Source organism: Schistocerca piceifrons, chromosome 2 (genome assembly GCF_021461385.2).
Source record: "Schistocerca piceifrons isolate TAMUIC-IGC-003096 chromosome 2, iqSchPice1.1, whole genome shotgun sequence".
Lineage (NCBI taxonomy): Eukaryota > Metazoa > Arthropoda > Insecta > Orthoptera > Acrididae > Schistocerca > Schistocerca piceifrons.
The window spans coordinates 869,663,629-869,680,462 of NC_060139.1; the positions used below are offsets into that span (position 1 = coordinate 869,663,629).

Consider the following 16,834-nt stretch of genomic DNA (forward strand, 5'->3'; position numbering starts at 1 on the left):
CAGACACACACACACAGACACACACACACACACACACACACACACACGTCAACGACACCTCACACATCACCTTAATTTTGTTTTGCTGGTTCAGTGTTCTCATCGAAGGACGTTGTCCCAGTAATAAAGCAATATGGTTCCAATCACCTGGTTCCAACCAAGATTTACGGGATGTTTCCATGATTGTAAGGCGTATGCCGGAACTGGGAAGCCCCTCCCATTTGTTCCCCGTTGGGATCACCCATTGCCCATTATCAGCTTGCCTGATAATTCGCTGAATAGAACCATGACTCTTAAATGATCCGGATCTCGAACAGCCCGCTCCACTTCTAGAAGTGGAGAATGAAATGAGCAATAATAATAATAATAATAATCCCCGTGGAGGCCCGGGAAAAGAATAGCCCTCGGTTAGTTCTGCCAGTCGTAAAAGGCGACGAAAAGAACAAACCACTAATAGGGCTAACCCCCCTTTTAGTGTGATTAGTTGGTTCAGGACAGAACTGAAGAAGCCTCGGACAAGCGCCGTCATGGTCGGGGACGACGCTTGAACCCTATGCCAGCCCACAATGGTAACGACACTGCTAGCCAACTGGAAAATGATTTAAACCCAAATAGAGGTGTTTTGCAGGATATGCTTCCTGCAACCACCCTAGAAGGAAAACAAAGACAGAGGATGAGATGGTCAGATGAAGTTAATCGACACCTCATGTTCTGTTATTACCAAGCAACAAACCTAGGAACCAACACAACTGGATACAGATCACAAGTATACACAACATTTATTACCAAATACCCAGAATTAAAATTTTTAACAGAACAACGACTAGCTGATCAGATCCGTGTAATAATAAAAAATAACAGGATACCCCAGTCAGAATTAGAAAACATCAAACAACAAGTACAACAAATACTGGAACAAAATAATGTGCAATCAGAAGAAGAAGAAAATACAGTAATGGACTCAAACATCCCAGAGCAAACAAACAAAGAACAACACGCATCAATTAAACAGTCAGAGGAAAACGAAACCTTAAGACAGCCACCAGAACAAGCACAAATAGAATACGAAGTGACACAGATGTTAGATATGGAAGAAAAATTTCAGCTAACATATATAGAATACAAAGACACAAATACAGACATTAGACCATTCTTGCATAGACCACCAAATAACCCACAAGTCGAAACAACAATAAAAACTATCAACACAATCATACACAACAAAATAAATGAAAACACAACTATGGAAGAGTTAAAACTACTGGTTTATATAGCAGCACTCACTACACTAAATATACACACTAGGCAGAGATCAGAACCAACCAACACACAGAAGAAACCCACAAAACCAGCATGGCAACACAGGCTACAGATCAAAATAGAAAAACTGAGAAAGGACATCGGACAGCTAACACAATTTATAAGAAATGAAATCTCGGAAAAAAAACGAAAAAGGTTAGGTAAAATCTCACAAGAAGAAGCGACAGAGCAATTAGACGAAAAGAAGCAGAAATTACAAGCATTAGCCAAACGACTCAGAAGATACAAAAAAAGTGAAAATAGAAGGAAACAAAACCAAACATTCAACACAAACCAAAAGAAATTTTACCAGACAATAGATAACACACACATTAAAATAAACAATCCACCAAACATAACAGACATGGAACACTTCTGGAGCAACATATGGTCAAACCCGGTACAACATAACAGGCATGCACGATGGATACAAGCAGAAACAGACACATACAAGATGATACCACAAATGCCTGAAGTGATAATTTTGCAACATGAAGTCACCCAAGCAATTAATTCTACTCACAATTGGAAAGCCCCTGGAAATGATAAAATAGCAAATTTCTGGTTAAAGAAGTTCACCTCAACACATTCACATCTAACTAAATTATTTAACAGTTACATTGCGGACCCATGCACATTCCCTGATACACTTACACACGGAATAACATATCTGAAACCTAAAGATCAAGCAGACACAGCGAACCCAGCTAAATATCGCCCCATAACATGCCTACCAACAATATACAAAATATTAACTTCAGTCATTAAACAGAAATTAATGACACATACAACACAGAACTAAATTATAAATGAAGAACAAAAAGGCTGCTGCAAAGGAGCACGAGGATGTAAAGAGCAACTGATAATAGATGCAGAGGCGACATATCAAGCTAAAACTAAACAAAGGTCACTACACTACGCATACATTGATTACCAAAAAGCTTTTGATAGTGTACCCCACTCATGGTTACTACAAATATTGGAAATATACAAAGTAGATCCTAAATTGATACAGTTCCTAACCATAGTAATGTAAAATTGGAAAACCACACTTAATATCCAAACAAATTCAAATAATATCACATCACAGCCAATACAGATTAAGCGTGGAATATACCAAGGAGACTCATTAAGTCCTTTCTGGTTCTGCCTTGCTCTGAACCCACTATCCAACATGCTAAATAATACAAATTATGGATACAATATTACTGGACATACCCACACAAAATCACACATCTGCTATACATGGATGATCTAAAACTACTGGCAGCAGCAAATCAACAACTCAACCAATTACTAAAGATAACAGAAGTATTCAGCAATGATATAAATATGGCTTTTGGAACAGACAAATGTAAGAAAAATAGCATAGTCAAGGGAAAATACACTAAACAAGAAGGTTACATATTGGATAACCACAGCGACTGCATAGAAGCGATGGAAAAAACAGATGCCTATAAATATCTAGGATACAGACAAAATATAGGAATAGATAATACAAATATTAAAGAAGAACTAAAAGAAAAATATAGACAAAGACTAACAAAAAAACTGAAAACAGAATTGACAGCAAGAAACAAGACAAAAGCTATAAATACTTATGCTATACCAATATTGACCTACTCATTTGGAGTAGTGAAATGGAGCAACACAGACCTAGAAGCACTCAATACACTTACACGATCACAATGCCACAAATATAGAATACATCACATACATTCAGCAACTGAAAGATTCACATTAAGCAGAAAGGAAGGTGGAGGGGGATTTATCGACATAAAAAACCTACATTATGGACAGGTAGACAATTTAAGAAAATTCTTTATAGAACGAGCAGAAAGTAGCAAAATACACAAAGCAATCACTCATATAAATACATCGGCAACACCACTGCAATTTCATAACCACTTCTACAACCCTTTAGATCACATAACATCAACAGATACAAAGAAAGTAAATTGGAAAAAGAAAACACTTCATGGCAAGCACCCGTATCATCTAACACAGCCACACATCGATCAAGACGCATCCAACACATGGCTAAGAAAAGGCAATATATACAGTGAGACAGAAGGATTCATGATTGCAATACAGGATCAAACAATAAATACCAGGTATTACAGCAAGCATATTATTAAAGATCCCAATACCACAACGGATAAATGCAGACTTTGTAAACAACAAATAGAAAGAGTAGATCAGATCACAAGCGGATGTACAATACTAGCAAATACAGAATACCCCAGAAGACATGACAATGTCGCAAAAATAATACATCAACAGCTTGCCTTACAGCATAAACTTTTAAAACAACACGTTCCTACATACAAGTATACACCACAAAATGTACTGGAGAATGATGAATACAAATTATACTGGAACAGAACCATTATAACAGATAAAACAACGCCACATAACAAACCTGACATCATACTCACCAATAAAAAGAAGAAATTAACACAACTAATCGAAATATCCATACCCAATACAACAAATATACAAAAGAAAACAGGGGAAAAAATTGAAAAATACATCCAACTGACTGAGAAAGTCAAAGACATGTGGCATCACGATAAAGTTGACATCATACCAATTATACTATCATCTACAGGAGTCATACCACACAGTATCCACCAGTACATCAATGCAATACAGCTACATCCAAACATATATATATATAACTACAGAAATCCGTAATTATTGATACATGTTCAATTACCCGAAAGTTCTTAAATGCAATATAACACATACCGTACAGTTAAAAGGAAGTGACGCTTGATCAAGGTCCGCGTCACTCCATTTTTAACCGGACTTAACGTCTGAGAAAGTGAAGGAAATAATAATAATAAAAGAAAATCCACGAGAGTCAACACTTGGCAACGATTGTAGTCTTTTCTGGATGTGGTCACCAAAAGATGAACGAAGCGATTCGTGCCATTATTGAGTTAGGCTTCGACGAGAATCTAAAAAAACAAGCCAGCGAAAGACTTTACGCTAAATTCAAATCTTTTTCATAAAACCGCTTCTCTAAGCTTTGCTGTAAATAAATTACTCGGCCAATTTCTGAGCTACCGTTGTTTTAACAATAAAAAAAATGAAAACCCTTAAATCGATAGCAATACTACACTCAGTAGTTCTTTAAAAACTTGAAAGGCAAGTCTCGTATCTTCGACATTGTGGCATTTGGAATCGTAGGACATACCGTTTCAGAATTGCATTTGCCTCTCTGTCGTCGCTGTTATGTTGTGGTCAGATACTGCGCCCAGTCAGAAACTCAAACATGCCCCGACTGCGAGAGACAAGAGTCCCTGATGTGTAGAAATGCTTGACACGGTTAACTTATATTTACCAAACGTATTCCGGGTTCTTTGCGGAGTGCACATTCCTCAGCGCTTCAGCTGCGTATTGTCTGCTGTTCTAATGTTGTTCTTGAAGTGTTGGCAGAAGAGCCAACACCGTGTTGCTAGAGGAGGCCGAAATGCACGCGTTTATTTACACGCAGACTGGCGTGAGGTCTGGAACAGGTCAGAGAAATAAGACTAGCAAAACAGGAGGTACTGGTAGAATACTTAACTTTAATCCACGATCGGTGCACATCTCTCTTGACTGTACATACTTTCCATTTCAATATACACTGGTAATGGCGCCTTGCTAGGTCGTAGCAAATGGCGTAGCTGAAGGCTATGCTAACTATCGTCTCGGCAAATGAGCGTATTTGTCAGTGAACCATTGCTACAGGGTGTTTCAAAAATGACCGGTATATTTGAAACGGCAATAAAAACTAAACGAGCAGCGATAGAAATATACCGTTTGTTGCAATATGCTTGGGACAACAGTACATTTTCAGGCGGACAAACTTTCGAAATTACAGTAGTTACAATTTCCAACAACAGATGGCGCTGCAAGTGATGTGAAAGATAAGAAGACAACGCAGTCTGTGGGTGCGCCATTCTGTACGTCGTCTTTCTGCTGTAAGCGTGTGCTGTTCACAACGTGCAAGTGTGCTGTAGACAACATGGTTTATTCCTTAGAACAGAGGATTTTTCTGGTGTTGGAATTCCACCGCCTAGAACACAGTGTTGTTGCAACAAGACGAGGTTTTCAACGGAGGTTTAATGTAACCAAAGGACCGAAAAGCGATACAATAAAGGATCTGTTTGAAAAATTTCAACAGACTGGGAACGTGACGGATGAACGTGCTGGAAAGGTAGGGCGACCGCGTACGGCAACCACAGAGGGCAATGCGCAGCTAGTGCAGCAGGTGATCCAACAGCGGCCTCGGGTTTCCGTTCGCCGTGTTGCAGCTGCGGTCCAAATGACGCCAACGTCCACGTATCGTCTCATGCGCCAGAGTTTACACCTCTATCCATACAAAATACAAACGCGGCAACCCCTCAGCGCCGCTACCATTGCTGCACGAGAGACATTCGCTAACGATATAGTGCACAGGATTGATGACGGCGATATGCATGTGGGCAGCATTTGGTTTACTGATGCTTATTTGTACCTGGACGGCTTCGTCAATAAACAAAACTGGCGCATATGGGGAACCGAAAAGCCCCATGTTGCAGTCCCATCGTCCCTGCATCCTCAGAAAGTACTGGTCTGGGCCGCCATTTCTTCCAAAGGAATCATTGGCCCATTTTTCAGATCCGAAACGATTACTGCATCACGCTATCTGGACATTCTTCGTGAATTTGTGGCGGTACAAACTGCCTTAGACGACACTGCGAACACCTCGTGGTTTATGCCAGATGGTGCCCGGCCACATCGCACGGCCGACGTCTTTAACTTCCTGAATGAATATTTCGATGATCGTGTGATTGCTTTGGGCTATCCGAAACATACAGGAGGCGGCGTGGATTGGCCTCCCTATTCGCCAGACATGAACCCCTGTGACTTCTTTCTGTGGGGACACTTGAAAGACCAGGTGTACCGCCAGAATCCAGAAACAATTGAACAGCTGAAGCAGTACATCTCATCTGCATGTGAAGCCATTCCGCCAGACACGTTGGCAAAGGTTTCGGGTAATTTCATGCAGAGACTACGCCATATTATTGCTACGCATGTTGGATATGTGGAAAATATCGTACTATAGCGTTTCCCAGACCGCAGCGCCATCTGTTGTTGAAAATTGTAACTACTGTAATTTCGAAAGTTTGTCTGCCTGAAAATGTACTGTTGTCCCAAGCATATTGCAACAAACGGTGTATTTCTATCGCTGCTCGTTTAGTTTTTATTGCCGTTTCAAATATACCGGTCATTTTTGAAACACCCTGTATGAACGTCGGCTGTACAACTGGGGCGAGTGCTAATAAGTCTCTCTAGACCTGCCGTGTGGTGGCGCTCGGTCTGCAATCACTGACAGTGGCGACACGCGGGTCCGACGTATACTAACGGACCGCGGCCGATTTAAAGGCTACCACCTAGCAGTTCTTTCACCTATTGCCAAGTCATACTTTTTTGGTAGTAAGAGACGGCTAAGTATCTGGGATATGTCCCAAGGATGTCCTCACAAGAGGAGGCCCCGATGTTCGGATCACAGATCTTACGCGATCTCGAGAAAATCGCAAGACAAGTCTTACGTGTCAGTTATGTATACCGGCGCGTTGCGATTCTGAGCACGAGGTGGTGGTGGAGGTGGTTAGCGTTCTAGCTCCATATTCAGTGGATCGCTGGACCAAGCCCTGCTCTTGTTGGCTTTTTTTCTTAACTTATATTTCGTCAACATTAGTCATATTATTTCATGTATATCTGATCCGAAACGTAATATGATGAAAAGACACATGTATTTGCGTGAACATTTATTGAATTTACAGTGTTATTTCACTGTTTACTAATTTTTGTTATTACAATAAATATTATGCGACTTTTATTTCTACAGGCAAGTTAGAAACTTTAATCAACGCCTTCAAAACTATTCATTTTTGATTGACTACGAACGAGAAATTACTCCTCGTGAAGATTCTATTAACATACATTTAATCGTACATCACCAGTTTTTGTCACCGATATTTACGAAAATGTTGCGTTACGCTTGGTTTGCATCCATATTATCAGAAGAAAGAGAAATATTTCTAAATGTCAGCGAGCTTTGGTTTTCCTTAGCTGTGAAGATTCCTTGTGCGTGCGGGGAAAATTGCATTCATTCGATATAGTAGATACCGTTTTAATTTATGTTTCCCATGTCTATATGAAACATTCCAGCCTGCAACTTGTAACATCGAAAGCACATCCGACGATTAATCGTAAATGACCATCACATTCTGGCATGTTGTAACTCATTTTATTATTGAATAAAGTTATTTACACCTTTATTTGTCGACGTTCGACTTCGGCTTTCCAGGCCAGCCCCTCATCCTTGAAACCTGTACGTGCAGATCGTAGCGTGTAGGTGGAAAGCTGTTCTCGGTACCTAACCCAACTGCAGGCATAAGGGATTTCAGAAATCTGACAGGCATGCATTTTCAGGAAAACTTTATCCATTTGATCGTTTACTAGTCGACCATTGTAAATTCAGTATTTGTTGTGATAATAAATATTAGCAAGCGATCTAAAAAGTTTGGAAATTCAGAAAAGGTAATGGAAATGCACGTGTCTTCATCATATTACCTTTCAAGTGTGATATGAATGAAATAATATGACTAGTGTTGCAAAAAATACAAATTTAAAGAAAAAAAGATCCATCTATCACTGAACTTGAACGCTAACCACATGACCGCGGCCATCGCGTGCACCAGTACATCACCGATACGTACAACTTTTCTTGCCATTTTCTCGTAATCGCCTAAGTGGCACGCCTTACTACTTGCACATTAGGTTTTCCTAATTGGCTACTGAAGTGCATGAAGTCTGAACTAAAACCGTGATCCGAACGTCGTCACCTCCTCTTGTCACACACATCATGGTAGACTCCCCCCCCCCCGTCCGACTACCACCACTGATGTCTTCTTTATAAATTGGCAAGTGCGTCCGGCACCGCGTGGTGGTCATCGGCGGCAGTCTGGTATTTGCAGAGCCCCCATTGTTAACCTTGGTCCGCAGCTTGGCGCTGGCGCAAGTGTGACACAGACGCCGCACACCTGCCACCTTTCCCCCTCCCGCCTCCTCCCCCCCCCCCCCACCCTCTTCACTCAGAAGCTTCTCCACCTTGGCGCTTGAGTGGCACGAGCACCGTTCCAAATGGGATCGTGCCAGTGAGCTTGGTCGGTGTTTCAGGGGTGCTGAGGTGTGCTACTGTAGAATGGCGCACTCTCGAGGCGAGTGTTTATTGTTTCGAGCTCTGACGGCCATTCCGAACAACGTTCCACAGTTGAGCGTCTTCGATTCCATAAGTTTTTTTGTTTCGTAACCATTGGCCGGTTTTCAGACTGGCTAACTTAAAGCACTTCGCTTTGTTACATCACCGGAAGAACTCCCTCACGTGCCTGCTAAACTAATTACCTCAGCCAGTATTAATACATAAAGATTACGAGGTCACAGTGGACCAAAAGAGCCTGCACACGTTCAACATTTGTCAATTAGGGATGGTAGACGTTGGCAACGATAATTTCATCTCTTTTTCGACGTTCAAACGTCAATGATCGATAATAATCTGCCTCTAAACTTCGATGTTAAATTATGAACTTGCAGAGTGCGTAAAATGCAGTGTCCAAACATATTTAATATCCAAGTTATTAATCAATAATTACAGCAATAATTAACATTACATATCCCACGTCTTTTTTCTACATACTGTAATGCTTATTTATTACCTGTTGTTAGTCTCGGTAATCGCGATATTGATTCTTACTGTTCACTCCACGTTTACGTAATGCGGAACTTCTGCCCCGATTTCATGTTAACTCAAGCGTACAAAAATATTAAAAAATAAAGGATAAAAAACGGCTGACAATGCTCGACGGCGAATACGACGTTCCTATACTGCTGTGTAATTTTGTAATCTTCTTTAATGTTAACATAGACTACTAGAAAATAAAAGGTAGCTGGAAGCTTTTATTGTTTCTAATAATGATCTTCAAAGTAGCAAAAAGAGTAAAATTATTTAAGAACTGACGTAACACAAACTTACGAAAAATCTTTATTGAAGATCTGTTAGTTTCATTCAGATATGTACGTGGATCAAATGTAATCTTACGCATCATAAACGAAAATAATAATCATTAGAGACAGTACGGGTACATACTACTTGACAATCGAAAGTATAAACTGAATTATCTGTAACTGGTATTGGTGCAATTGAATGATAGAATGGTTGAGTCACTGCGGAAAGAAAAAGAAACGCGACTCCCGAATGCCGTTTCATTTTCCATATCACTACACTTCCATCGGCGAAAATTTTCATTGTTAGTAAAGATTCATTTAAACTGACTTAAGGTTTTGTGAAGTTTCGCTACATAATTCCATGTGCAACGATTTGATATGTATACAGTATATGGTAGGTAGTTCTGTCATCGAAGCTGATATAGTTCCAATGGCGAAGTGTAGCAGTTAAAGATATTTTATCTTACTCGGAACTTCAGCAGCAGAAAGCAGTTGCTTAAGTGACTCTTACTTAACTCGTACCGATGATCACGTGAGTTCTTGTAAACGGTGAATAGTGGAATATATCGTGTTATAAGAACAAATTTCTCGGCCGCCTGCGAAACGGAAGGGGACAGATATTGGCAGAACCGCTCCACACCGTGAATGTGTTGTTAAGACTGACCACCATTAATTATAGGAAAGATGGCGCCTGCCAGTGGCTGCTGCGCATTCCAGGAGCCCATGAAGATTCCCATCGACCTCAGTAGCCAGTCAGACATCCTCAAAGTAAGTCTGCAGCGGCTCTTATAAGCAGCACTCGCACCTGTAATCTGAGTGGAGTGCTCCAAGTGTCCACGTTGACTCGTTTAATTCCATTTACTGAAATATTATTAAGAAATTATTTTCATTACGAAATTATTTACATTAATGTATAAAATAATGCTGATACTATATTCTATTTAATACTCTTGGTAGAAAACGTTTCATTGTTTGTCTTAGTGTGCCTGTATGTCCTCTTAGAGGGTAGCAAAGTCCTTGATGGTTCCCAGCCAAATCTTTGTCAAGAAACTTCGAAGGACACACTCCATTCAATTCAGAATATGTACGAGGTTTACCGCAGTATTTTTCTAAAATATTACAAGCAGAGAGAAGAACTTAACTGCGTTAAATTCTTGAGATTAAAACGTAATAACAAATTCAACAGCGAGGAGAATACCGCATAACTGCTGGACCAGGTAAACAAGTCTTTATTTGCAATGCAAATGGTGTCAGATACAGGTCATACAAAAATAAGGAAAGCTATCATACTTTACGTTCTTTCATTGCATAACGTCGGAATGGGTTAACTTGTGCTAAAATTTCCATTACAAAGGCGGGTAATTCGAATGATTGTGACGTGATCTCAGAACCTTCGTTTAGAGACCCGTTCAGGGAACTGGAGATAGGAACTGCTGATACTCCATATCCTAGGCTGGTGCACAAGTTCGAAGCGATTTTTTTTAGTATTCCGGTTGCTATTGGTTTATTTATCGATTGTAATTTTTTATTTGTTGTGAACTGTTGCTGTTTGGATTTACATCCTGTTATTTGGCGACAGTGAGTGGAGCTGTGGACACTAGAAAGTGGAGTGGCAGGTGATGAAATTGGAACGTTTCCGACATTCTTCTGTCAGAGTTCAGTAGAGGGGTGACACAGGCCGAGGCAGCCAGAGATATTTGCGTCCTGTGTGGGGATAATGCCAGTGGACATAGGGTGGCAAGAAAATGGTTTTCTCGTTTTAACGAGGATCGCTTTAACATTAGTGACTCTCCACGTTCAGGGAGATCTTTGGTGTTTGATGCAGATCGTTTACACGCATTAATCCACGTCAATGCACTCGAGAAATGGCAAATGTGATGAACTGTGGTCATTTACCATCGTGCGACGTTTTCATGCAATGAGGAAGGTTCAGAAATCGGATGTATGGGAATCGCATTCTCTAAGCCAAATTACAAAAATCAGCGAGTGGGGTCAAGTGCAGCCGGCCGATGTGGCCGAGCGGTTCTAGGCGCTTCGTCCAGAACCGCGCTGCTGCTACGGTCGCAGTTTCGAATCTTGCCTCGGACATGAATGTGTATTTTGTCCTTATGTTAGTTAGGTTTAAATAGCTCTAAGTTCTAGAGGACTGATGACCTAAGATATTAAGTCCCATAGTGCTTAGAGCCATTTGAACCATTTTGAGCCACATGTGCATCACTGCTTGCTCTTCATCAATTGGCTAGTGAACAACACTGACTGTTTCTATCCTGTATCGGACTGATGACGATAAATCGTGTCTTTATACTAAACTAAGGAAAAAAGAAATGTTTGAGTCCAAACAAAGCAGCAACAGCCCGTACGAAGACCTTTGAGCATCCACGAAAGATAATGTTATGCGTCTGATGGAACAGCGACGGTGTGGTATACTGCGAATTGCTTTCCCGAGGTGTAACCGTCACTGCTGTCAACAACTGAGACGTCTTGCAGATCCAGTCCAAGAACAACGACCAGTAAGACTGTGTGAAGTGATGCTACTCCACGATAACGCCCGCCATCGTTCTTCTAGACTGTCAAAAAACACTATACGTGGATCATTCTGCACCCATCTTACTCAACTGATCTTGCGCGCACAGATTTTCACCTTTTCCGCTCTCTACCGAACAACCTTAGAGGAGCTTCCTTTCCGGATGAAAGTGCTCTCAGTACCTGGCACGACGAGTTCTTCGCCTCAAAACCACAGAATTTTCACTGTCGCAAAATCGATAAGTTACCCCAGCCTCGGCAGACTGATGGAAATAGTAAAGGAGAATATATTACTGATGACTCAAGTCTCTGTTATTTGTATCTGTTGTGTTTATTAAACTTCTGAGAAAACGTTACGAACTTGTACACCAAAGTAATATTTAGTCCTTAGTTGTATTTGCCATAAATAATAATCCATTTTTCGACCTGTTCAGTTCAGTTTGTGGGATCCATACTAGTAACAAAATAATTTACATAAAAAATTTAAAGCCACATGTTTTGGGTTTTGGTCCAAAAAGGTGTCTTTTACTTAGGAATACACATTTTCAGTAGCTTGCCAGCAACTTCAAAAAGTTTAGCTGCTAATAAAGTTCAGTTGAAAAGGAGTCAAAAAGACATGTTGATTGCCAACTGCAACTTCTTTGACAAAGCTCTTAGCACAAACAATTGGTGTACCTACTTTTGATAATATCAAATAACGTGACCGTTACGTAAACTCTGCCACATGCATATCGTCAGTGCAGTAATGTGATCAGTGTAAACAAATGTCTTTAAGTGCTCTCTGTTTGATGATGCATGGCTTACAACAGCCTAAAAAATATCGTATGCAACTTAGTCTATTATACATTTAGATATATGTAACATATTTAAATGTTTTAAATAAGTGTTTCAATTTATTTATTTATTTATTTATTTATTTATTTATTTTGACATTCCACATCCGTGAGGACTATTTCGCTCAGAAAATACTGAAGGAAGATTAGCTTCTTCTCCTCTTCGTGTTTCTGTATAATACTTTTTGTCGTGACATGTTCTACATTTTGGAATATCTCCTTACCAATGATCTACTGAACTTTACTATTTATTTAAACATTTTCTTCTTTTCACACTTTGTTTCGGCTTTTTTAAGCCATTATCCAGTGTTCAGCTGTAGTAAAAAGCACTACATTAAAGATAAACACTGGATAATGGCTGAAAAATTCAGAACTAAGTGCGAAAGGAAGGAAAATTTTAACTAACACTCTAAGTGAAAAAATGCCGCATTCATTTAACACATTTGTGACCGTGGTACCCACAACGAAGGATATGTATAAAAAGGGCGCGCGCGTCCATTAGCATAAAACAAATGTTAATTTTGTTAAAAAAAGGAATTGTAGTGTCATTGAAAATAGCAGTACCTGTACACAAGAAATTTGCGTGTGTGCAGTGGGGTGTGTCTGAGAAATACTTTGGCGTACAAAACTCTCAGCTTGAAATCGCAACTGCGTTCGTCATCGGAATGACATTCCATCCTGGGACAGCAAGTACACGAGTTGTGACTAAAATAACAGGACATTCGTTATAAGAGTAAGTACGCAAGCGTCAAAAACGAACGACCAATAGCTGTGAACCCTTCTCGGTCGAATGCGGCATCTCTGATGTCTGTAGACAAATCAGAATGGGCATGGCCTTCGTTTCTGTAAAAGCTGTTATTTTGTTTTGCCGGAAAAATGATAAGAGTAATAATAGAGCAACGAATTGTGAAGTTTCACATTCAGTCATTATTTTCATCATGGCAGCGACAACAGCAACCATTACAAATTGACTCAAAAAAAAACAGCCCACAGTTGCACTAAACTATGTTTATTTTAAACCTTGGCCAGTGTTTCGGCTATAATAATATAGCCTTCTTCGGAAGTTCTGTTTTCATAATGTTTAAAGACGTGTCCATATACCTATAAGCTGCCTTCATTCCTTATGAAACCAGGATTTCTGAAGGAGGCTATATTATTAAAGCAGAAACCGTGGTCAAGATTTAAAATAAACTTAATTTAATTCAGCTGAAGGCTGTTTCTCATTCGAAACAATTTCTCATTAAGCTTGGAAAAATTGCTATTGAAACTAGTCCTTTGCTAACAGAAGTGTGTGGCGAATACTGATTATCACGTACACAAGTTTCCAAGATGGCCGAGAAGAGTTTGAGATAACTCGCACGCGGGACGTCTTTCAACGTCAGAAAACAGATGACAATATCGAAAAAATTGGTAATCTGATTCGATCTGACTATCGGTTGAATATTCGATGGATTGCTAAAACTGTACGAATTGACAAAGAATGCGTAAGGCAAATTTTACATAGCCAATTTAACATGAGAAACTGTGTACGAAACTGGTGCCGACAATTCTCACGATCGAACAGAAAGCAGCTCGAGAATATGTTTTTACTGACAATTTAAATACCGTTGAAAATGATCCTAATTTTTTGGCAAAAACGTTAACGTGTCACGAATCTTGGGTTTTCGCTTATGATTCAAAAACTTAGCGTCAATCCACACATTGGAAGGACGCAGCTTCACCGATAGCGAATAAAGCTCGAATGAGCAAATCAAGATACAAAGCAATGATGGTTGTCTTTTGTTTCGATATTCAGGGAATTGTGTGTCTTCACTGAGTTCCTGAAAGTCAAACTATTAATCAGCGATACTACTTGAGGTATTTTCTCAACTCCGTGAGAAAATAAGAAAAAAACGACCCGAGCTGTGGAAGAACAAGTCAAGAGTTCTGCATCAAAACAACGCTCCGGCTCATATCACGTTGTCTGCTAAGAGGTTTGAAGCGAAGTACAGCTTCCCGTTATTAGACCACCCAACTTATACGCCTGACCTAGCACCATATGACTTTTGTCTATTTCCCAAGGTCAAATCTGCATTAAAAGTGACAAGACTTCAGTCCGCTAAAGCAGTAAAAGAAAAAGCGGCACGCGACAAGGAGCTCACAGAGGAAGACTACCAGCACTCTTTCCATAAATGGAAAATTCGCGTTGTAGGGATAGAGGAGTATATTGAGGGTGACAATAACTAAATGTGTGTATTTTTTAAATAAAATATTGTACAGCAATAGTCCCGTTATTTTATAGCCACGCCCCGTATAATGTAACGTTGTTAACAAGTGCACCAAGACTGTTCCTAGACCATTTCATGAACATGATAGAAATAACACGTAAGCTTCTAATGAGTAAATTGTTTGGTGTGTGCTTTCATTATGGTGCACGATGCGGCGCAACATCCAGGTGTGTACAATTACCCTGCCCCAAAGACGTATACTGCGACTGGCTAGCGTGACGCAAACTCGGGGAGAAGGAAAGAGCACCGTGTCCGGGTCCCAGCCAGGAAGACTAAAAACGCACTCAGTCGGGTGCATGTTCGCTTACATTCCTGGTCGTTGGATTAACATAGCACGCTTAAGTGAAGCTCGAAATAGAGGACGCGGTTCGGACACTGTTTTGGTTGAGTTCTCGTGTTTCGTGCTCCATCATCTCGTGCAGTGAAGCGCGCCATTCATCAGGGAGCGCTTGACTCGGCACGAGGATGTGTCTCTCTCTCTGCTCCACAAACACATCCAGAGTACCGGAGGAGGACGATGCGTTGACTCATATCCAATTCGAGGCTCGGATGATTTGCTACTGTGGACATACGTAGGTTTCATCGCGAAATAATACGCAATCAATCTGTGGAAGACAGTACTGAAATATGTAATTATATATTTGCTTATCAAACAACGGATTCCAAGCTATTTCTACTAGGAACACTGTCGCAGGGAAGCACAGAGAGACTCTTGTAATTTTTTGTTATATATTTCAGCCTCAGGTCACATATTACTCGCGCAAACGAAGTTGACCCACGGCGCGGTAGCTAATGGGAGCGACTGTCAAATTACAAAATGAACTAACTTCTATTTACATCTGTACGTATTTGTATGCGTCACACAGTAACTCTCCGACTGATCAGGCCCGGAGAGCGGTCACGATGTCTACGCATTTGTGCTGTGATTGTTGGAACTGAGCCCTGCGCTTAACTACGAAACAGCATGAACCCCGAAACAGCATGAAGTTTCATAAGCTGCAACTTGGTCGCGAATTGAACAGTGACCCGAAAATACAATAAATTCCTTTACTTCACATCTATGGACACACATTTTTACGTCATCAGACTACCGTTTTCGGTCTATAATGACCATCTTCAGATCTGTTTTGTAAAAAATGTCCCAATATACTGGAGCCATAATAGCATCGTGAAAAGCTAAAGATAAAATAAGCGCCAGTATCGTCAGACATATGTACATAATGGTATGCACAAGCGTCATCTTGTCAGTAGCACTACTGTTCAAAACATGATTTTATAAAACAGATCTGAAGATCGTCATTATAGACCGAAACCGGTAGTCTGACGACATAAAAATTTGTGACGTGAAGTAAAGTAAATTTATAGCATTAATTTCGTCATTCTTACATCGCAGTTTAAGATAAAATATTCACAATATAAAACATACTGTGAGAGTAAACCTTCTCAAAGTGAAAACTCGTGAAAAATTACTAGCGCGGGTAAGCTTTATGTGCACTACTATCGGGATAGATGATGTCTGCCTGCAGACTCCATACGCGAGTAGCAGAATAGTGTTGGCTGTCGCAAGGCACAGCAAATAGCCAGAATAAAACACCCGTTACAACATCTTACTTTTAGACAACTGCGAGCCGACAGAAAAAGGAATCTCAGCAAATAAAACCACAAAACAAGGAGAAAAGACTCCATAAAAAAGCAGAAAATACTTGGAAAAAATCTTTGCGACGGAAATCGCTTCGTTCATTTAACAACTGTTGTCTGTATCTTTTGTTTCTAAATTAGAAACACTTTCAAAGTCTTTATGGGTATCCTGATTATTATTGCTTTGAAATAAATGCTTTGAAATACTAATCGAAAAAACACTCTACATTA

At 40.1% G+C, this 16,834-nt stretch overlaps 1 protein-coding gene across 1 annotated transcript in view; it reads left to right on the forward strand.

Annotated features, from left to right (window-relative positions):
• The window catches only part of LOC124776279 (long-chain-fatty-acid--CoA ligase 1), a 188,157-nt gene that overhangs the window by 50,247 nt on the left and 121,076 nt on the right, over nt 1–16,834 (forward strand). Inside the window, exon 2 of the mRNA XM_047251182.1 lies at nt 10,022–10,110. Coding sequence (XP_047107138.1) covers nt 10,027–10,110 — 84 coding nt within the window. The 5' untranslated portion in view covers nt 10,022–10,026. The remainder of the gene's footprint in view (nt 1–10,021; nt 10,111–16,834) is intronic.